General features: G+C 39.0%; 1 protein-coding gene across 1 annotated transcript; it reads left to right on the top strand.

Annotated features, from left to right (window-relative positions):
- The first annotated feature begins 60 nt into the window (after positions 1–60).
- LOC118564523 (macrophage mannose receptor 1-like) lies at positions 61–22,659 on the top strand. Its single transcript, XM_036142882.1, has 5 exons — positions 61–216; positions 4,111–4,330; positions 4,412–4,750; positions 17,830–17,918; positions 21,800–22,659. Exons 1-5 carry the CDS (start codon positions 109–111, stop codon positions 21,905–21,907), a joined length of 864 nt encoding a protein of 287 aa, XP_035998775.1. The 5' UTR covers positions 61–108; the 3' UTR covers positions 21,908–22,659.
- Positions 22,660–23,485: the final 826 nt, after the last annotated feature.

The following is a 23,485-nucleotide window of genomic DNA, read 5'->3' on the forward strand; positions in this document are numbered from 1 at the left end:
AGTCAGTGACCTTTTTGCCTCAGTTCTGATGACTGTTTTTGTGTTACTCCAGTGCTGCACATCATCACTGCACGTCAGTTCCATTTTATTAATGAAAGTAAAACCTGGATGGATGCTCAGATGTACTGCAGAGAAAAATACGCAGACCTGGCAACTGTACATGACATGGAAGATGTGAAAACTCTAAACAAAATCTTCAAGGATGCAAATCGCTATGTAATTTCCTTTTTTCTCTCTTTGTTCAAAGTTTCTGAACTTTCAGACAATGGGTAGTTTCCGTTCATTCCATCAAGGAAACATTACTGCTCAGATTATAATTAGCATTTAAAGACTTTACAGTACTGTTTTTTTAGCTGAAGTTATTTAAATTTTATAATTTATTTATATTGCCCTTTCCATATCCACAATAATGGTGACCAAACTATTTGAAAAACTCAATATACAAGAAGAAAACCATGCAAAGAGATAAATGAAAATATAAAAAACAGGTTAATAGTATTATAATTAATAATAATAATAATAATAATAATAATAATAACTTTATTTATTAAGTGCTTTTCTTCAAAGTGCTGAACAGTAGATGATAAAAATACTAAAACAAGAAGTACAACAATAAAATTTACAGTTTTCATAGATTGACGCAGCAGTCAACTCAAAACCCACATTTTTTTTCAAAACAGTTAACGCAGAGGCCTAAACAGTAGCAACAATGGTCAAAATTACACATTTTGTTTGCAAAAGGCTCCAACTCTGCAAAAACATTTAAAATATGAACCAAAACCAAATTTTGCCCTCAAACAACACAACCTGCACACAAATGTTTGCGCCATTCTAATCATTCATTACACAAGGGGCAACAAAATACAAAATACCACACTCAGTGTGAATAAGTGCAGCATTGCTGTTCATTATAACCAAAGACTGTACGCAGCTTACAGTATCATTTGTAGTCTAATTTGCCTTGCAAAAAATTGATCCAGAGGCAGATAAGATGTGATGCAAATTTTATTGATTTTTCATTCTTTTTTACAGATAAACAAATGAAATATTCAAAAAAATGAAAGATTCCAACAGAAAATACTAGGGCTGTTTGTTTCTATTAGTCCATTCTTTCCTGACGAATAAGCCACATGGCCTCATCTACGTCACATTCAATATTTTCCCTTGCGATGCACCTGGGGAAAAATCTTCTTGCATGCCTGATCCATCCATGACATGCCTCTCACATTGTCCCAGATTATCACAAAGAGTGGCATGCCAGGCTTCGACACCCTTCTCTCCTGAGGTGGGATGAGCCTGTCATGCAGGGTGTTAAGAAATGCAATGAGGCGCTCAGTATTGTAGGGGCCAATCGCTGGAATATGACAAAGCACTCCAACATTGGAAATAGCAGCACACATAGTTATGTTGGCGCCCCTCTGCCCTGGAACTGTAACGGTGGCCTATGGCCAATGAGGTTCCTCCCACGTCGCCACGTCATTTCTTCAACCGTTCAACCGTTTACAGAGGTTGAAGCCGGCTTCATCAACATAAAGGAAAACATGAAGTTCCTCCTCAGCTTCAAGCTCCATGATTCGCTAATGAACAAAAAAGAAAATCTTTAAAATTACATTTACGTACATAAAAGTAACCCCAGTTGACAATAAAGTAACTGTATGATTTGCCAAGGAATAAGAGTATAGTGCTGTAATGTTTCCTTACCTCCACATATTGGCATCTAGTCTCCTTCACAGCATCAGAGTTCCTCTGGAATGGAACTCTGTAAAGCTGTTTCATTGCCATATGGTTCCTTCTGAGGACACGGTTAATTGTGGTCACACTCACAGTATTTACATTTTTAAATACGCCCTGATCTGCAATCACTGCTGCCCAGGTTTCACACAGCCTAATGGCGTTATTTGCCAGAACCATGTTCACAATGGCTGCCTTCTGCTCAACACTGAAAATTTTGAGTCTACCACCACCAGCCGGTAGCCTTTCAATTCTGTAAAGAATATATGAAATGTGGAAAACAATTACATGAAATACTGTATATCACTACAGATAAATGTATATACTGTATAGCAACATTACCTGTTCTCCAGTCGGAAAACTCTGACAGTGGATGCAACAGTGTTTCTGTTGAGAACAGGTTAAACTCTTTATCCAGCCTCTCTATGTGAAAGGCCATGATTTACTACATGGTCAATCACAGTTGCCTGAATTTTGTCTGTAACTTGAGCCCTTCTAGCTAAACCTCCACCTCTACCTAGCATATGGACCCATCTACCTCTTACGCTGCCTCTCAAGACCATCCATTCTTGCAAAGAACAACACACAACATAGCCCCTTTTAAGGCCTGCAGACTGACTGCAAATTTAAAAGTTGTGTGAAGAAGTGTCAAACAGGTGCTTCAGTGATTTCATACTGATGAAGAAGTTTCTAAAAAGCTTGGAACATATGGTTTCTGTTATGCTACCACAGCTAAAGCAATGGAGTTTGGATTGCTTGAATGACATCTGCGTTAACTGTTTTGCAAAAGGGCGGGGAAAATGTCTCAAACCAATGAAAATGCTCTGCTGAGATGGTGATGATGAAAACTGAGAGGATGCCAGTTTCTTCAAACAGGTCAAAGCAATCAATGAAAACTGTAATAACATAAAAACAAAAAACACCAATATTAAAACGATATGGTTTAGGCATTAAATTAGGCTGTATAGGATAAAGTGAATCAATAGGTCTTTAGTTTGGCTTTAGAAACCTCCACAGAACATGGCTGCCAAATGTCTAAAGGGAGATTGTTCCACTGAGACGGGGCACGAAAGGAAAAAGCTCCTTGGGGACTTTTAAAAGATCATGCCCTGAGATCAAAGAGTCCATAGTTGAACTTGGTTGAACGTAAAAACAACGTAGATTATTCGTAAGTAAAAAAAAATGCTGTGGAGCAGTTCTCCAGTTAGAAGTGAACAAAACGGAGTGTCAAAAAGCTGAACGCAGATGGAGAAAGACTATACTCCAGGTTCACCTTTACATCTATAAAGACAGACTTTACAGATATAACTTACAACTGAAAAATGCAAGGGAATCTTTCTTTATCAACAAAAACATTAATAAAACTCGTGTCTTATTCGCCACAGTCAACAGGTTAACAAACCATCCTGTGTCTGTTACTTCTGAACTCCACTCCACCAGGGCCTGCAATGAATTTGCTAACTTCTTTACAGAGAAAATCCATAAGATTAAAGAATGAGTCTGTACATCCATATCAAGTTCAGAACCAAAACTGTATTCAACTAGAACTGATCTTGACAAAATGTTCCAATTCATTCAAATAACCAACAAAAGCTTAGAGGAAATGATTCAGCAGCTAAGTTCCTCCTCCTGCTGCCTTGATGTTCTACCCACAGTTTTCTTTAAGAAAGTTCTGCCTGTCATAGTGTCTGATTTGACTCAGATAATAAACACGTCCCTTCTGTCAGGTGTTTTCCCTGAGTTCCTTAAAACAGCAATTATCAAACCACTGCTGAAAAAGAACAATTTAGATAAACTACTACTGGAGAACTACAGGCCCATCTCAGAGCTCCCTTAATGAGAAAGATTATTGTAAATGCTGTTTTTACAGTTAAAGACCTTCTCTTTTAAAGTATCCTTTCTTGCTGTGTAGCAATAAGAAATGCTGTGGTAATTTTAAAAAGAGCAGTTGGACTGTAATAAATCAGGTAAAAAGCCAATGTGAGTAAAAACATTTGCAAGAAACGGTACAGATGTCATAGACATGACAGGACAAAAATACATTTTTTCTTCTGATTTAGACCCACATAAGGCCCATTTATAGTTGTGGTAACACAGGAAAACAGGAAACAGTGGAGCAGTTTGGGAAATTATTTTGTGCAGAGAATATAAATAAAGCAGGTGCTGTGAGCAAAAAGTAAGCAATTCATGAATAACCCCTCATGTTTTATTCACTGAACCATACAAATGGTTGGGGTGTCTGTCTTCTTAGTGTGACTATGAAAAACAGAGAGTTAGGACTAACAGGAAGGATAGAAATGGGATTAAATATGGAGCTTTAACATTCTATAGTTTAGTTATTATTATCATTATTATTGTTATTATTATTGTTATTTGCAGCCAGTGTGGATTGGATTGTATGATGACAGGAATAACTGGAAATGGTCAATATCTGACAGCAGTTTCTACAAAGATGGCGAAACTGAGTTTAGAAGCTGGTTGTCTACTCAACCAAATGAATATGGATATTTTGACTATTGTGTGACAACAGATTCAAATGGAAAGTGGAATGACAAGGACTGTAAAACATCCTATAACGTAATCTGCTCTGATGTGGAAGGTAAGGTCTGTAAATCAAACAAAACCACCAAGCCCTACAGTTTCGCAATTTTGTTTCCAATTAACTGTCGTCTGTTTTCAGGTCAGAATGTGACTTTTGTTTACATCAACATTAACATGAATTGGACCGCAGCTCAGAGCTACTGCAGAGAACACCACACAGACCTGGCCAGTGTTAGAAATGATTTGGAAAACACCAGGATCAGAGATATGATTCCTGGGGGACAGTTTGCCTGGATTGGTCTTTTCAGAAGTCCCTGGATGTGGGTGGATGGCCTGAAACCCTCACTGAGATACTGGGCAGACTCTGAACCTGATGTTGCAACAGAAATTTGTGCAGTAGCATACTTTGGCCCTGGCTCCTCAGGGAAATGGGCAGACTGGAACTGTGCCCGGAAGACAACATTTGTTTGCTTTAGTGGTAAGCCTTTACTCAAATAATAATTTTGTTGCCAGCGCACCATATAGGGTTCACAGTGTCCATGTAAAGTGACTAGTTTGGTATGTATGGGGGGTCTGCAAGGTGTACAGTCCATATTGGGGGTTGAAGGAGTCTTTTATGGTTGTCTGAGCACTGGTCAGGCAGCGTCTGCCACCAGTGTCAAGGATGGAGGGAAGCGCTGTCCTGATGATTCTCCCTTCTGCCCTCTGCTGTCCTCTCTCCACATTTCCAATCTGAGGTATTTTAGATTCCAGGGGCCTGTTTCAGAAAGGAGGTTAAGTGAAAACTCTGAGTATGTTAACCCTGAAATGAGGGAAACTCTGGGTTTTCTGTTTCAGAAAGGGAGGTAAGTTAAACCTGAGAAAGCAGAGTAAGTCAAGCCCATTTCTGAAAGAGAGGTAATTTATACTCAGAGTCAGTTACCATGGCAATTTACTCTGTGAACCTAACCTGGTCGGGAGCAGGTTTTCTTCAGAAAACCCAGTTTATTTTGGTCTCCTCCCCTTTTTTAAAGAGGAAGTGGTGTTTAAACACCTCATTGATTCTTTGGGGATATATTCATTGCTCACATTTCAGCAGAGCGCATCAAAGGGAATGAAATGACATGACCTTTTATGGATGATCCTGTTGACGAAGAGGCTGTATTACTTCGTAGGGAGTTACATTTACGTCGGGAAAGGATTTTGAGGCCCAGAGTGGATTTTTTGTCATATCCCTATCCTATCACAGCAATTTATATGGTGTTCTTCATTTGCTAAAAAAAAAAAGAAAAAAAAAAAGATTTTAAAATAGTTTCAATACTTCCTAGAATTCACCTGTGACCAAAAACTCACCTCTAGCTTTAGTTTCAGAATGTCGATTTCCAGATCTGCCTTTTGGATCTGGCGGTCCAAGTATACAAGTTCTTTGCTGTTTTTTTCTATCTTTTTAATAAGAAGAAGTCTATATAACTCCTTAACTGGCAACTGAAAATACATTAGATTAGAGTTACATCATGAATGTAGTCTAAAATTCAGAATGAAACTGTGGCATTTACTGTAAATCACTGAACTGTGTCCATCTGTGCACAAGAAGTTGATGGACCTTCCTCCTGCTGTTCTTCCACACTCTGGGGGGTAGAGATAAGAATGACCATTTATAGATATAAACTTGGATTCTATAAGCTACTCCACATATAAATGTGAATGTGTTGATTGTTTGATGTGTAGACATATAATATTAAAATTACCTCTGTAGGCCTGTCTGTGGCAGCAGAAACGTTTTTTCCATCCCCATCATCCTGTGAAGATGAGCATTTCATAAAGTAAACTTTATAATACTATTTGTCATAATTGATGGTGTATGGAGTAGGCTACTGACAACTGTATGGGGTACTGTTGGGACAGGAGGCTCCAAGAGGCGGATATTACCATCCAAATCTGTTGGGACCAACAAAAAACCCAACCCAAAGTAATATCAATGGAAATATCACATTTAGTCTATATAAAAAAAAATATTCCAGCATTTAGGCTCAGGGCCATCTCTTCTGCATTTGTCAGGGGTGGTGGTGCAGGTCCTCCCCCTGTTTTACGAGCCTCTGCCTTCTTTCTGTTGGCTGAGTAGAAGTCAAATGAGAATGAACATTTAGACCTATGTCAGAAATGCTGCTGCACTGCTAGACACTGAATGCCATTTAGTCATTTAATATGTCAAATGTTTGTAAAGCCAGGTAGCTACTCTACACCTATGATGTGCTCAAGGCTTACCTGCTTGAAGTATGTTTTTATATTTCATTTTCAGCTGCTGCCATGTTCTTTTGATGCCTGCAGGATTGCACCTATCCATGAAAATTAAATTAGGTTTAATAAAATACTGTTCTTCCAGTTTCACCTCTGATATTATAACAGTTGGGTAAGTTACTCTAAAATAGTTCTTAATTACTAACTAAAAATTTTATCTTCAACAAGTCTTAATTAGATTAATGTAATAATTACTGTCTCTAGACAGTATTGGTCTACTTACTAATTTGTTTTACTTACTTATTAATTACTTTCTAAATCCTAAATCAACCTCAACCACTTGAACAATACAAGGAGAGACAAGAAACTGCACTAATGCTTCTAATGCTTTCAAATAATCAATATTCAATTGCATGAATTATTCTTAAATTGACCAAAGTGTGTAACTAGAGGGAGAAAGTTAAATTAAAAATATACCTTTTAAAATTTGATATTAAATCCACTATTGTTTTATAGTCTTTAATTTAATTACAGTATTTGGATGACTTAGTAACTTAATTCATTACACCCAACACTGTATAAAAGTAATTAAAATGTAAACTTACGCATTGACTCGAGCAGCGATTTTGACCCACGCTAACTCTCTCTCCTTCACCGCTGCAGCCGTGTTGCTTTATTATTTTTTTTTAATACATGGTCAAATTCTTCATTTGCTTGCATAAGCACATCCAGTTCTGCTGGTGAGAAATATGCACACCTTTTTTTGTCTGACGCTGTTGCCATGGTGACTCGTAATATCTGCGCTCCATTGATAATGGCTTTTTATAGTTGTGGTGCACGCGCTTAACTCAGAGTCAGTGAACTCAGAGTTGATTGAACTAACTCATTTCAGCTGTTCTGAAACCCAAAACTCAGAGTTTCCCATCTCAGGCTAAGTCAACTCAGAGTTCAAGTTTTAACTCAGAGTTGGTTGAACCTCCTTATTGAAACAGGCCCCTGGACTCTGTCAAATTGTTGTGGTTGTCGTGTTACTCCCCTCCTCACAAAAAGGGGGGGGGGGGGGGGGGGGGGGGGGCGTAACACACTGGATAATTACTTTGGTTAGTTTGAAGCTCCCAACAAAATTTTTATGAGGAAAAGGCATATGACAAAAAATCCACTCTGGGCCTCAAAATCCTTTCCCGACGTAAATGTAACTCCCTACGAAGTAATACAGCCTCTTCGTCAACAGGATCATCCATAAAAGGGCATGCCATTTCATTCCCTTTGATGCGCTCTGTGTGACTGAAATGTGCGCAATGAATATGTCCCCAAAGAATCAATGAGGTGTTTAAACACCACTTCCCCTTTTTTAAAGAGGAGGAGACCAAAATAAACTCTGGGTTTTCTGAAGAAAACCTGCTCCCAACCAGGTTAGGTTCACAGAGTAAATTGCCATGGTAACTGACTCTGAGTATAAGTTACCTCTCTTTCAGAAACGGGCTTGACTTACTCTGCTTTCTCAGGTTTAACTTACCTCCCTTTCTGAAACAGAAAACCCAGAGTTTCCCTCATTTCAGGGTTAACATACTCAGAGTTTTCACTTAACCTCCTTTCTGAAACAGGCCCCAGGTGAATGTTGTATAAAGGAGGGATTTATTGATGACAAAAAAATCCCGAGAAGGCTCACACAAACTGTGGGGGAGAAAGGGGTGGTTAGGTGGTGCCAAATCAAAGAAAGTAATAAAACAAAACAGGGCCTAACTACCGTCTGGGCTAAAGAAACAAGAAAACAAAAACCCTGCCTATCTAATCTAACAAAAGTTTCCACCAAAACTTTACATGGGTGGCACCCACCTACTTGCCTAGTGTATCTAACAGAAAAACAAACCTCTACGTGATGAAATGTACAGGGTACCCCAAACTTACCTCACCCTCTAACTCCCACCACAAACCTTCACACAAAGAGCAACAACACAAGCATCAGGTAACAAAGTCAGTTGGATCTCTAGCTCTTCTTCTTCTTCTTCTTTTCTATTATGGCGGGTCGCAATCAACTTTAAGGTGCATACCGCCACCTACTGTACACGAGTGTGTAGCAACTGTATTCTACATCAGTCATATTCTATTTTTTAATTTTGTGTTATGAAGAAAAATAAATAACGCTTTTCTTATCATACAAATATCCATTATATTTCCATCATTTCCCAATATTCCTTTCAAACTCCATTCTTGATCTGTCTTTCCAACTATTCTTCTCAATTTCTCCCTTTCACGTTCATATGTTTTACAGTTCAATAGTATATGTTCTACATTTTCTTTCTCTCCACATTTTTCGCATTTATCATTATTTTTCTTCCCTATTAAATATAAAGTATCATTTAAATATGTGTGCCCTACTCTCAATCTACTCATTATTATTTCTTCCCTTCTATTTCTCTCCTTAACATTTCTACTAAATATTGACTTCTGTATTTTATATAATTTCCTTCCTTTCTTATCTTCATTCCATCTTTTTTGCTATATTTCCATTTCTTTATTCTTAATGATTGATTTCCCTTCCCCTTTGCCAATAGGTATTTTAATCGTTATTGCCTGATCTAAAGCCCTTTTTGCTAATTTATCTGCCCTTTCATTGCCTTTTACACCTTGATGTGCTGGTACCCAACAGAACCAAACATCAATGCCACCTCTGTATAATCTAAATAAGCTATGTTGAATTTCTAGTACTAGATCTTTCCTATTGTTTCCTTCTCCTTGAATACTTTCTATGACTGCTCTGGAATCTGTGCAAATTACTACTCTGTCTGGTCGCACCTCCTCTACCCACTGCAAACTGATGATAACTGCCACCGTTTCTGCCGTAAATACAGATAGTTGATCAGATAGTCTTTTAGATATGTCAATTTTAAACTCAGATATATAAATTCCTATTCCCACACATCCTTTTGAATTCTTAGAACCATCTGAATATATTTTAACATAATTATAATATGAGTTTCTTAAGTATATATCAGTTTTTACCCCTATTTCTTTTAAATACCAATCGTTTTTCATTTTAAGTAGTTTTATGTCTACATTTACTGCCGGAAATATCCATGGAGGGCTAACGTTAATTGGATTAAATTGAGCTATTTCTTTATCTTCTAATTCATATATTTTAATCCATTTGTTTATGATCCATCCAAATCCATTACTATGGAACTTTGAATATTCCCAACAATATTTTAATATTGTTGCATTTACATTTTCATCTTTTTTACTTTTTATTTTCATCCAGTATGTCAAAGCTAATTTTATTCTTCTTATTTCTAGTGGAATCTCTCCAGTCTCTACTAGAAGGGCATTAATAGGTGTCGATTTTACTGCTCCTGTACATATACGTAAAGCCCTATTCTGTAAAGTATCTATTTTTTGTAATGTTGTTTTAGCTGCTACTCCATATATAAAACTACCGTAATCTATTGTTGATCTCATGAGAGCCCTATATATGTTTAATAATGACTGTCTATCTGCACCCCAGTTATTTCCAGCCACAGCCTTTAATAGATTTATCACTTTCTTACATTTAGTTTCCAGATACTTTGTATGCGTTTTCCATGTATATGATTGATCCAACCATATTCCCAGATATTTAAATTCTGCTACCCTTTCCAATGGTTGTTCATATAATGTTATTGTACCTATGTCTATGTTTTTCTTATTTGTAAAAATCATATAACAAGATTTACTTGTTGATAATTTAAAACCCCATTCAAAGGACCATTTTTCTACTTTATTAATCGCTTTCTTAATTTTACCTATAACAAATCTTGTATTCTTTCCTCTCATCCATAAAACTCCATCATCAGCATATAATGCAGATTTTATACATTCTTCTGTTTCAGAAAAGATATCATTTATCATAATATTAAATAGTATTGGGCTAATTGCACTACCTTGTGGAATTCCATTTTCAATATTCAATTCTTTTGAGTAATCATTTCCAATCTTAACTTTTATTTTTCTATCCTTCAAAAAATTTGCTATCCAATTAAACATTTTCCCTCCTATTCCCATCTGTTTCATTTTTATAAGTAATCCTTCTCTCCATAATGAATCATACGCTTTTTCTATGTCAAAAAATACTACAATCATAATTTCTTTCATTTTTAAAGCTTTCTCTATATCATTACTAACTCTAGTTATTGCGTCCATTGTTGATCTTCCCTTCCTAAATCCGCACTGATTTTCATTGATTAATTTCTTATGATCAAGAATAAATTCTAGTCTATTAATCACTATTTTCTCCATCCACTTACTTAAGTGTGAAGTTAATGCTATTGGTCTGTAATTATTTGGATTTGTAGGATCTTTCCCTGGTTTATTAAACGGTAGAATTATTGCTCTCTTCCATCTATTTGGTATTACACCTTCTTTCCATATTTTATTAAACAGTTTTAATATTAATTCTAATGTTACTTCAGGAATCTGTTTAAACATAGCATAGCATAACTGATCTTCCCCAGGAGCTGAATATCCTGTCCCTTTCAATACTGCTTTAATTTCCTTCATAGTTATATTTATGTCTAATGTTGAATTATATGTTTGACTTTTTCCCAAAATATTTTTATGTTTGCTAATTTTTTGATTCATCTGTTGTCTATGAATGTTTGTAAGATGTTCCCCACTATGTACTGCCGCAAATGCTTCCCCCAACAAATCTGCCTTATCTTTATTTAACACTACTACTTCCTGATCTCTGACTAAGGCTGGTATTTTAATACCACTCCTTTCCCCAATCATTTTCCTAAACATTGACCATACATTTTGCAATTTAATTTCAGATCCTATTGAGGAAGTATATTCTCTCCACGTTTTCTTTTTGGCTTCTTTAATAATTTTTCGAGCTACTGCTCTTTTCTTTTTATAATTAATAAGAGTTTCAAGTGTTAAATTTTTCTGCAGTATTTTAAATGCCCTGTTACGATCTTTAATCGCTTTAGTACATTCATCATTCCACCAAGGGACTACTTTTTTCCTTCCTTTTATTATTGTTTTTGGAATACTTGAATTTGCAGCATTTAAAATATGTTTTGTTATCTGGCTTGTACACTCTTCTATGTTACCTTTTAATGTAACCAAATGTCTGCTTTCCTCACACTTTACTTTAAATTTTTTCCAATCAGCTTTATTAAAACACCATCTTGTGATTATGACATCTTCTTGCCTCTTTATATTATCATTAATTATAGTACTTACTGGAAAATGATCACTCCCTATTGTGGATTATCTCTAGCTCTCCCCAGCTGGGCTGCTTAAATAAGGCCTCCCTGGATGCTGATTGGCCCATGGTTGGTGAGAATCAATCAAGGGAGATTGACATCAGCTTTCCCCAGTACCTGTGAAGAGACAAAGGGGGAGGGGAAAGAGAAACAGCCTGCAGGCATGTAACAAGTGCATTTGGAAAGTTTGTGTTGCCCTCACGAAGTAAAAGAGCAGCCTTTTAGTCTGTGATAGTCTGTGATGCCTCATTACATGCATCTGGTCTATGATATGTTGTGGAAATATCAATGGATTTTTTCCTTGTCATGGTTTTACCAATTGATTTGGTCCACATGCAGAACACACTCAGGAGATCAACACAGTTTTTAAAGGTTTATTGAGTAAGACGTGCCAGTTGTCAGGAATCAGGGAATGGGTGCTTAGGCCGGTGCAGCAGAGACTTGGCGGTAAAGACCCGCCAGGGAGGAATAGGCGGGGCAGTTCCAGGAAGCAGGTAAGTTACAATTTGATCTTGGTCTTGAGAGGGGAAGCACTGTGGAGAGTGAGCAGGGTGTGACCGCAGGAGGACTGGGAAACCTGGAGGCTGCCAGCTGAGAATGAAGAACCAGGGAGTCTTCTGAAAGGCTTACAGGTGAATTCTGGGAAACTGAGCCGGGATCTGGAGAGCAAAGCACAAGGATGTCCGAGTCAGCGCTTAGATATACAACAGGAGTTTCAGAGGCTAGAGTTACCACTGTGAGGCAACACTCTGGTAAAAAAAAGTGCTGGCACTTTATTGTATCTGTAATACTGTGTCTGTTGGTTGTGCTGTTTTTTTTACATCTCTCTTTGAAGGTGGTGAAGCAGACTTAAGACGTTTTATGATTCTCTCCTTTTGTCTCCTCTTTCTTTCACCTTTTCTCCCTTTTTTTCTTTTGTTGTTTTTCTTTTCCTCTTCTCCTTTATCGTTGTGGTGTCCATATAACATGAAATACTCCCTGCATGAAGTATAATAAAACCGTACAACGGTTTTACAATGGTTTACAAATCGTTTCCCAATAAACCTTTTACTCCACCGCTGCCCAAACCTGTCCTTTTCTCTTGTCAGTTCTGTTCAGTTTGGCCATTCACGGAAGGGGCGTTGAAGGAGGAAGTTGTTGGTTTCTTCTTGGCAGGCTAGTGTTAGCCTTGCAGCAGCATGTGGGTAACGGCGTGGTCTGGATAGCTTGGAGGCCACGTTCTTTGACCGGGACGCAGTCCGATTTGAGCAGGGGTTTTCCTCAGCATGGGAGGTGGCTTCTGTGCTGGCTTTTCAGCTCTGCGTTGCCTGGGACCAGCTCCGTCTGTGGTGCGCTGAGAAAGCAAAACAAAGCTGGCATAGACGGATTTCTTCACTTCGGCATCTGTTTTAAGCAGAAGTGAGAGACTTATCTTTGAATTGGCTGGCAGTTTCTCCCTATGCCAGGGAGGAACTGAGTTTCAGAAAGGCTCATTTTCACTCAGCTCGCGGCCTCTTCCAGGCCCCATGGATGGTTCCTGGAGGCCTTCAGTCACATGGCTCCCCCCTCTCCTTGAGTGCTGGTCCTCAGAGGGTTTGGAGGTGTGTGTCTCAGCAGCTTGGAGTCAGGAGGAGAGAATCGCAGAAGAAGAAGAGAGCTCTGCGTCTGTGGAAGAAAGGTTTTATAGCAAGCGGGGGTCACAGCTGACCTCCTGCTGGGAAGAAGGGCCGTCCCCGTGCTGTGAGGGTCTCATGTTGCAGCCAGAGAGGAATTCCTTTGTTAAACTCTTCCACTGTTCAGAATCCAATCCGAGATCAATTATTCTTCATGGTATATTATGGCATAACAATATATATATACAGTGTGCGATTTGCAAAAAAAAAAAAAACAGAGAGGGGGATCATTTCAAGTGTTTTATAAACGAACATAAATGAACATAACAACAAGGTTATATGGCCCGCATGCTTGCCGGCTGGAGACAGCATGCAACCTGTCCTGGGACGGAGGGTGGAGAAATCGGCTGCTGCTGCTTCTTGTCTTGTGACGCTGCCTGCAAATCTTTATCACCAAAGTTTGTCCTGTAACATTACCATGACTGTTTGTCCCGTCATCTACTCTTGACCTTTTCTGTTGATTTTTCGGGCCGAAATATGACAAAATACTTCATGCTGCCACACGTTCTCATGCATTACTTAGTTAGCTAGCAGCTGCTCTTTCAGGTAGCTAGCTAGATCCAGTAGGTTAGACTATTGTTTTTAAACTTGTGCCATCTACTGTCTGGACTCGGGAGTGGGTATTAGTTTACTTTAACCGCTTCGAGCAGAAAACGTATTAATACTCTTTAAAAACAGACAACAAAAATGTTAATTACCAAATGTGAAGGACACAAGACATGTATTTATATTAGGGCTGTCAAACGATTACAAATTTTAATCGTGATTAATCTCATAATGTTGATAGTTAACTTGAGATTAATCACAAATTAATCACATTTTTTATCCTTTTATTTCTGAAAGTGTAATAGCCTGTTTGGGCATTTTACTATGCAATTTTGCAATAAATGACACTAATAAAATACATGCTCGTACAAAAAATATTTTTGTGATTTTTCAAGCACTTTTCAGAATTGGAATGAAAACATCCCAGTGCCAAATGTTAAACTCTGGACTATAATGGCTAAGTGACTAATCATGACGCCCTGATGTTTACACAATGTGTAAAAATGTGTAAATAAATACCTGTTTTCATGCCGATATATTTTCTTGCCTCTTAAACAAAGATAGACATGGTATTACGCAAAAACATTCAAATTAATAAAAATTTTACATTTCAATAAAGTCATAACTTCTGTTCATTTTTTTCACTCTCTCTCTCGAACACACACACACACACATCTAATTCTGAGCTTTCACACCAACAACAATATTTTTGCTTGCTGTTTATATCCATATTCATAGAGTTTAAGCCTGGAAAAAGGTTTTAAATTTCCAGGTCATTCCAGTCTTACACTTTGCTTGCAACTGGGCAGGAGCTTAATACCCTGAATGAGACTGTTTAGCAACTGTTTAGTAACTCCAGGTCCTTCGTTTGGCAACGTGATTCAGCCTTAGTTTGTCAAATACAGAGATAACAAATGAATAAGCATTAAAGTACGGATTATGGGTTGGGTTTCTGCAATGTTATCAACGTGTAAAAGCTCATCTTCAGAACCAATGTCTGCTCAAAATGGTGATCTGCACCAAGTAATCTACTTTCAGCAGTTATCACCGGTTATTGCACCGTAAACTGCAGAAAATACGTGCAGAGTTGCTCTGTCTGCCTTTACTACCGTCGGCTCCTATGGCGGAGGGATATTTCAGCTGGATAGTGTCTAGTGCAGGCAGGTCTCTTAATAACCGCTGTTTCGTCACTTATTTTGGAGCCTAAATAAGCTATTTAACTTTCAGAAACGTGCCCAAAAAAACCCACAACCCGTGACTTATGAAATTTACAAGCGCATTTAGAATAAAACAAGGCCAAAGTCGCATGAAATAAACAATCTGTGCAACAGTGAGCGCGGGTCTGTTTTGCTACAGTCTCTAGCTCTCTTGAAACTACGGAAAGCGCCGAGGGTAAAAGAAACACAGTCCGGAGAGCACGGCGGGGAAAAGACATTAGGGAACGGTGTGTGTTTTAACGCGCGATTGTCGGCGTTATGATCTAACAAAGTTAACACGTTAATAACGCGTTAAAACTGACAGCCATAATTTATATACCTTTTTTAAAAATCCACAATATGCCCTATTCAGACCAGAGGGGGGGGGATATGTATCCCCCCCAGGGATAAAACATCAATGACCAGAGGGGGGGACGTCACAAACAGAGGGGGGGTAAATCCCCCCCCCATCCCCCCCAGCAAATCGCACCCAGTATATATATATATATATATTGTCATGGTTGAGTTTTGGTTTGGCTTTGTTTTTCTGTTATTTTCATTTTTTCATCTCTTTTGGGTTAGGTTTGACTTTATTTATTGTTAGTTTTCAGTCATCAGTTATTTTCTGTCAATTTTCACCTCACCTCCTCAGCAGTCAGTCACACCTGAGATAATTTGCTGGTTAATTAGTCAGACCCTGGTGTCACCTGTCAGTTCTCTATTTAAACCTCCCTCTGTCTTTAGTTCAGCACTGGGCCGTCATCATCATTCCACACCTCTCCATGCCAGTCCCCGTTTTGCCTTGGAAGCTTTGTTTTTTCTCCTGTTAAGGTTAGTCCAGTCAGTCACTCTAAGGACTGTTTGTTCACTGTTTGTTCCTGGAGAAGTTCTGCTCTGTGCTCTGTTGTCTCTCAAGTTCTGCTAACCTGACTAGCCGCCCTGGAGAAGTTCTGCTCTGTGCCCTGTTGTCTCTCAAGTTCTGCTAACCTGACTAGCCGCCCTGGAGAAGTTCTGCTCTGTGCCCTGTTGTCTCTCAAGTTCTGCTAACCTGACTAGCCGCCCTGGAGAAGCTCAGCTCTGAGCCCTGGTGTCTCTCAAGTTCTGCTAACCTGACTAGCCGCACTGTAGAAGCTCAGCTCTGTGCCCTGGTGTCTACAATGAACTGCTAACCTGAGTGCTACGAGGCCTACTAGCCGAGCAACACCAAGCAAGTGTGGACTCTCTGTCTCCGGTCCGCCAGCTCCTGCCATCACCTTCTCTCCGTTCCTGTGCAACCAGCTCCTCTGGCCTCATCAAACCTCCACCCATCAACCTTGTAATAAAGACTCTCAAACTTTTAGTCCCGTGTGTGCATCCTGAGTTTATCGGTAAACAAAATCGTGACATATATATATATATATATATATATATATATATATATATATATATATATGCACCCTCCTACCTGATAGTGTGTAGCCTGCTACTGTAAAAAAGTTTGACTGCCCTGATTATACTTCAGAATTAAATGCTATTTTGAGATGCTAACGTTAGTTACTCTCATTTCTCCAGTTCAACAAATCAAAACTCTCTCCTGCTTCTGTTCAGAACTGTGCTCAGCAGCTTTCATCTATTTTAGTGCAGATAATATTAGTGTCTTAACTAGGACTAGTTTTGTAGCCTAGTATTAATTGTGGTAACGGCAGTATCCCAGTATGAATCAAAACTTAAATCTCGTGCTCCAAGCATGCACTCACACACACACACACACACACACACACACACACACAATAGAAAACAGCCAATCAGGAAGAGGGAAGGCGGAATTTAAGGCAGCAAAACCAATGAGAGCGAACAGCACACAGCACAGTCACGTGTCCTGCAGATTTAAAGGGACAGGAATGAAAAAGCAGGAATACTCTGAATCAGTATTTTTTTTAGGGGTGCTGAGCTAAGAGTGCTTGAGCACCCCTAAAAATGGCCTAAATACGCCACTGACCGTAGTTACAGCAGTAACTTTCATTCTATTTCATCCCTACTGACCGCCAGAGGCGGGTCTTCAAGCACTGGATAACTTATGTAAACAAGGTCATGAGGAACAACCTCTACACTACCCACCTAATGTGATGTAGAGGTATGCTGCTCCAGGATTCCTTGGGGATAGGGCGCAGTCACATTTACCCTGTAAAACCAAGTAAGGGTACTAGGTGAGCTAGGTATTCTTTAATGGTCCTCCATGAGCATAGATCAGAAAGAACTAAAAACTGCTGTCTGGTGATGTTGTTCTTCAATCTTAAGCCTGTTTAAGCCGTTTTGATCCCTAAGAATCAAACCACCTGTTCGCAAGATACCATCTTATTGTGAAGCACAGTGATCACTTTCTGACAACGATTGCTGAAAAGTCCTGTGAAATCAAAATAAGTTCTACTATTTCTCAAGCCAATGCTATTTGTTTATCCTAAAGCATATGGAACTAAATTAATAATCAGTTCAAAGTCTGATTTGATGTTAAATAGGAAATAACAAGAAGGCATAGCATTAAGCTTTACTTTTAAGTTATTTCAGGGATGGAAGTGTATTTTGTTGTGGAAAGCTACCAACAAATTTATCTGCAGAGGCTTTTCAAAATTGATCATTCTGATATCCTTTTTTCAGAGCGTAGCACCAAAACAGCCATTAAAATCTAACCAGAAGCTATGTAACAGTCAGTTTGTGTTTCCAAAGGTATGAAGCATGTGGTGAAACTGAAGCTGAGGAGCAGCTCTTCTCTGGATCTTAATGATCCCACTATACAAGAAGACATCCTGAAACAGGTAAATCCTCTTTTATTTCCAACATTTTCTCTTGCCTAAATGTCATTAAGAGTTAAACCTTGTATTATTCTAAAGAACCACACAGCAGAGAAAACTTGGAGCGTGAGATGTTTTCCTCTTAAAAGCCTTACAGTCCACATATTATTTTAATGCAGATGACTTTCAGCTCTTTTGTCCATTTAAAACAGCTGAATATTTTTAGTTTTTAAGTTTTCCTCCTGGATAAACTGTGTTAATGATATTAAATAGTGGCCCTGGGACAACTACTTGCAGGCAAAGTTCCCCTAATTTTCCATGTGTCTGAGCAAACAAAAACTCCCTGAGCATTCACTTGACCTCTGTGAGCAACATCGCACGTGCACTGAGGCTATGTCAATGTTATGTCTGTCAAAAACCTGAGTTTATAAGATTATAACAAGTTACTGGTACATGTCTTAAAATAATCAAATTAAAGCAATTGTTTCTTTTAGATTACTTAGTTTAGATACAACTGACATATCCCGATCATCTGAAAAAGACAAAACCTTTTTTTATGAGCTGTATAGTATATTTTATGTCAGAGTAGGGGTCCTGCTAAGGAAGAACTGAGAGACATGTACATCTTTCAAAGTTCGAATTTTATTGCCATTAAAATATTTACATTTTGTGCAATGACATTAAGCACAAGCATGCGGTACTGTAAATCTCTCTCTCTCTAGTCCTCAGGCATGTGCTAATAGAATAAGGAAGTTATAGTTGCTTTTCAAAAACTGAGGTAGAATAGAAGAGGAAGTAAAATATTCTGTGATATTATCCCAGTTTTATGCCAGCATTTCTACAACTCTTAACTTATTAACAACATTTAATGATCAATATCCACAAATAAAATGTCTTAATAACACTAGAATCCAGAAGAATCTGAACTTGTAATATTCTGGTTTCTGTTCTGGTTTCTGTTTATTATTTGGTTAAGTTAAGCTCCTTTCTGTTTAGTCTGTTCGGTCTTGGTTTATTATCTTTAGACTTGTCCTGTTTGCCCCCTTAATTATTTCCATCTGGTTTTGGTTAATTAGTCCCTTCCATCCACCTTGTCTGTCCGCCTATTTAAACCCCTCTTAGTTTTCTGTTTGTTGCCGGGACTTCACATTCTTTTCGTTGTATTTAACTTGTTCTTGTTTTTTGAGCCTGTCCAGTTCTCGAAGTCTGTACCTTTAGCCGCCTGGACCCTGTCTGTTCGCCTGCCCAATTCCCTCACCTACTTTTCAATAAACACTGCTGTTACGCCCCAACTCGTCTAGGGGAGGGGAAGTAGCATTTAAATATCACAACCAGGAAGGTTTTTTTAAAAAAAAAAAAAAAAAGAAAGAAAAAAGGTAATTTATTGTCCAGTTTGGGGTATGAACAAAAGAGGTTGAAACAATAAATACACCCCCAAGGGACACAACACAAATGACAAAAGAAAAACCCACAATGACTTAAGGCCACAAAACCTAGTCCTGATGCTGCAAACAGCATCAAGGCTTAAGCAAAATAAAAAAAAGGCAAAAGCCAAGATAAACAAAGCCTACACAAAGCCTTCAAGAGACAGCTACGAATAAGACACATACAAATAATATTGTTCTGACAGTCAACAGGCTAAACCACCCAGCAAAGAGGCAAGCTGCTCTAAAACACAGCTGCCCTGTCTGTGTGGGAGAGCTGGGTTTAAATAAAAAGGTCTCTCCACAGATTGGTGGGGCAATCAGGTCACGTCCAATCCAGATGAGGATATTTGCAATAGGGAGTGGCTGAAGGCAGACCAGGAAGCGACACATGAAGGCTGGAGGTCTGGAGGTTCCCACAGTGGCACCAGCTGGCAGGAAGATGCACCTACACCTGCAAACTTGCACTAAGAAAGAAACACAAAACAAAACAGACAAGGGCCACTGGCCGTAACAACTGCAAAGATTTACAACCGTGTCTGGCTGACCACTGGGTTCATCTCTACACAATTCATCACAGAACTGAAATTTCAAGTTCTCCTTATTTTTATCGTCTGTCCTTCTCACTTCTCCAGTGGTTGTAGACTTTGTCCAGGTTGATTGCTTAACCGTCTTCTTGTGTTGACTTTATGCGTATCAGCTGGTCCAAATGTGCCACTTCAAGATGATTTCTGGATGCTGTTTTGATGCGATTAATCAAACTAAAGCCTCTTTCACAATCTGCACTGGATGCTTGAAAAGTAGCACAAATATCCAGAAGCTGTGAGATTTCTTTTAGCTCCTTACATCTAAGTGTTGCAGCCACCATATCTGATAATGTGCTGATAGACCCTTGTTTAGGTTTTTGTTTCACTATGTACTTGAACTCAGCATATTCACTGTTGATGGTCTCTACGGAGCATGAGGGGCAGAATGCCCTCATTTCTTTGCCAGTGTAGCAATGCCTACTGATCCATACTCAGAACTGATGTCTGAGCTTAGTGCTTCAATGTCCAATGCAGACCACTCCCTTAATTCACCTTCAGGAAAACGAACATCCATGTGATCACAGAGCTTACGAATGAAAATAATAATCTCTTTGGTGTTTATATCATCAGCTGATGATGTCCTCATCGGCTCTTTGACACAATCACTCCACTGCACATCTTTCTTATCCTTCAAGTATTGGGAATGCAACTTCTCAATCTTTGCTCTTGCAAAGCAGCGTCCTTCCATCACCGTTACATTAAATCACTCAGCTCTTTGCCCCACTTCACAGTGGACCGAGAGAAAGTGGAATATACAGTTCTAAGAAGAGTTTCCACATCTCACATGAAAGGCACATCTCTCCAGGCATCATCAATGCCCAGGTCCTCTCTATGGGCCACACAATGTTGTTCGGTTAGGGGTGGTATTCGTCTTTTTAATAATGCTGCAACTCCATTGTGCTGTCCCATCATTACTGAGGCACCATCAGATGTCAGCATCACCATCTTCTGCAAGTCCATTCCATGGTTGGAGTAGAACTGGGTGATAGCCTGCACAATATCAGCAGCAGTGCATGCTGTTAGCTGGATGATGTCACCAAACAGTTTTATAGTTGACATAATTTTCCTCCCTGTATTTAATATACAAGACTAGCATTTTGTGCACCGTTATGTCTGTGCTCTCATCTATTATCAGAGTATGCCAGGGTGCATTTTTAACACTGTGCATAGTTTTATTCTGCACTTTTATTTTATTCTCATATTGGTCGAGTTCACAAATTCAAAGGAATTTTTGCTTTGCCAGCTTTCTGGCGCACTCACATACTTTGTCATGTGATCATGGATTTGCTGCACCGACAGCATTGATGCATTTATTTTGATGGCGAGTAGAATGTCATCATCTTGCATCTGGGTTTGCACTGGGTTTTATGGTGAATGTAACGTTTAAGGTAGTCCAACTTCCACTTAGTCCACACTTTTCCCTCTGAAAACTCACTTGCAACTTTAGCTTTGCAGCATACTTCCCAGCGCAGCCTTTTCTCACTTGAAAAAGAGAAAAATCTCACCCAGTTTCACCTCTCGTTCTTCTGTTTGTACATGCTCCAACAGCCATTCCATTGTAAATGCACCGCATTTCTTTTTAGCTTTCCCTTGATTAGCGGATGCTCCACATCCAGGTGGTTTTGCCATAACAAGAGTGCGGTTAGCAAGATTTACCTCCTTAATTCCGTCTTTAGCATACAGTTAGAACAAAAAATTGGCACATACGTGTAAAGTTCTGCTAATGACAGTGGTTGGCTGCATAAGTATAGGCATGAACCGCATCATATCATTGGCTGAAAAGAGAAGCACATCGCTAGTTTGGAGCAGAATCTGGAAGGTTTTTGCTGCTTGTGAGATTTTGAATAGTCAGCATGTAATTTTTAATACAAATATATATAATATTGTCTTTCAGTTAAAGCAGAAGCTGGTCAACCAGGAAGAAAACAAAAGCTTCAAGCTGAGTTGGAAGAAACAATCAGATGGGAGCATCTTCTATACAGAGAAGAAAGAGGATCTTTAAAGGGGAATAGTTGGCCTTATGAGAGATTTTTCTTTTTCTTATTCAATTTGGGATTATTTTAAATAAAGGCCAAATTTATCTGATTAGTAACGCTACTTTTTAGGAATAAAATGACATGCTTGCATAACAGCTTAGAGTGTTCATTAAATAGGGATGCTTAAAATGTTAATATGCTTCTTGTGTGGATCTTATGAAACTTCTGAGAAAGTGAAAATGAACAGATCAATAAAAAAACAAGGCCATCTCAAACTGTTAATCTGTTTCTACTTTTCAAACAAAAATACTTACAGACAATTTATAGTATCAACTGTCATGGTTTTAATATGCTTAGCTGTTGGGATTAATGTTTATACTTCATTAACCGATTTATCTTGTTATGATGTAGTAATGTAAGCTTCTGATATAATCCTATTACTCACATGATGGCTTAATCATGTCTGTGCGAAGAAACAGAAGACACTCTGTTTCTTCCCATCCTGAAACAAGAAGGCTCATCTACAAGATTATGTGCTGACTGGACGTGATTGCTCAGCTGTGTATCTTTGTTGGCAACTGAGGCTGTAACTATCTGTTCCCCCACCCTTCAGTACAGCCTCAGTACTGTAACTAGGGAAACGCCCCAAACTTAATAAAACCGAGGAGAACGCTGAGACCGGCAGAGTGGGTTGGAGATTGTAACTGTACGGTCTCTTCCTACTCTCCTCGCGAGCCAAACCATACTAATTGTCTTTGTGACTTTCTTTCCCTGTGTTGTATGATGTTTTAGGTAATTAGATCTGACATTAGCCCACATGCAGACACGATCCGGAAGCCAGAGCACAGTTTAAGAAGTTTTATTTTAATTACAGGCTACAAGGATAACATAGGGTGGTGGAATCGATCGAGGTCTGAACGTCAGTGTTGGGGAGAGAGAAGGGAGATGTTAATTAAAACACAAACCAAGGGAGAGTCTTCAGAAGCCAGGCTGCTTACAATTTAGTACGAGCGGGCCTAACCGGGGAGGGATTGTGAAGGAAACTCTGCGGCCGTGTGCTCTCGAGGGTAGGCGGTGGTTAGCAGCTGGAGGGCGGACTGATGGTTTGTCGGAGAGGAAACTGAGGCGAGCCACGACTGACGGTGAGACAGATGGATTAACCAGAGAATTCTGGGAAACCAGCAGAATCCGGAAAGGGGAACCTCGAGCCCGGCTTGGTAACACCAAGGGAGCAAGAGGGGGAGCGCCAGAGCAACCACGTGTTGTTTTTAGAAAAAGGATGTTAAAAGCATAGGTTGCTGATAACTGATGTCCTGTCAAAATAGCATGCAGGCTTTTCTATAAAGCAGTTTGGAGAACACAATGTCCTGCCAAGATAATTTCTGGGGTCAAATCACTTGAGATGTGTGTTAGGGTAACGAAGTACGCCACTGTTAGAGAGCCCTCTTTAACAGCTTCTGGGAAAAAGCCACATATGGAGTTCGGAAGGTAGAAGACAAAAGTTGGAGCCAGAGGTTTGTAAAATATGGAGAGAATGGTGACTGACCAAGATGTTTTATATAAACACTAATGTTTTAACTGAACTTATATACAGCTGCTTGACA

The sequence above is a fragment of the Fundulus heteroclitus genome, chromosome 1, assembly GCF_011125445.2.
Source record: "Fundulus heteroclitus isolate FHET01 chromosome 1, MU-UCD_Fhet_4.1, whole genome shotgun sequence".
Classification (NCBI taxonomy): Eukaryota; Metazoa; Chordata; class Actinopteri; order Cyprinodontiformes; family Fundulidae; genus Fundulus; species Fundulus heteroclitus.

Bases quoted from the DNA above. Each gene is read 5' to 3' on its own strand.
- LOC118564523 (XM_036142882.1), top strand. From the start codon at position 109: ATGGATGCTCAGATGTACTGCAGAGAAAAATACGCAGACCTGGCAACT. The intron at 4,331-4,411 runs GTAAGGTCTGTA...GTCTGTTTTCAG, and splicing joins AATCTGCTCTGATGTGGAAG to GTCAGAATGTGACTTTTGTT. The intron at 17,919-21,799 runs GTAAATCCTCTT...ATTGTCTTTCAG, and splicing joins AAGAAGACATCCTGAAACAG to TTAAAGCAGAAGCTGGTCAA.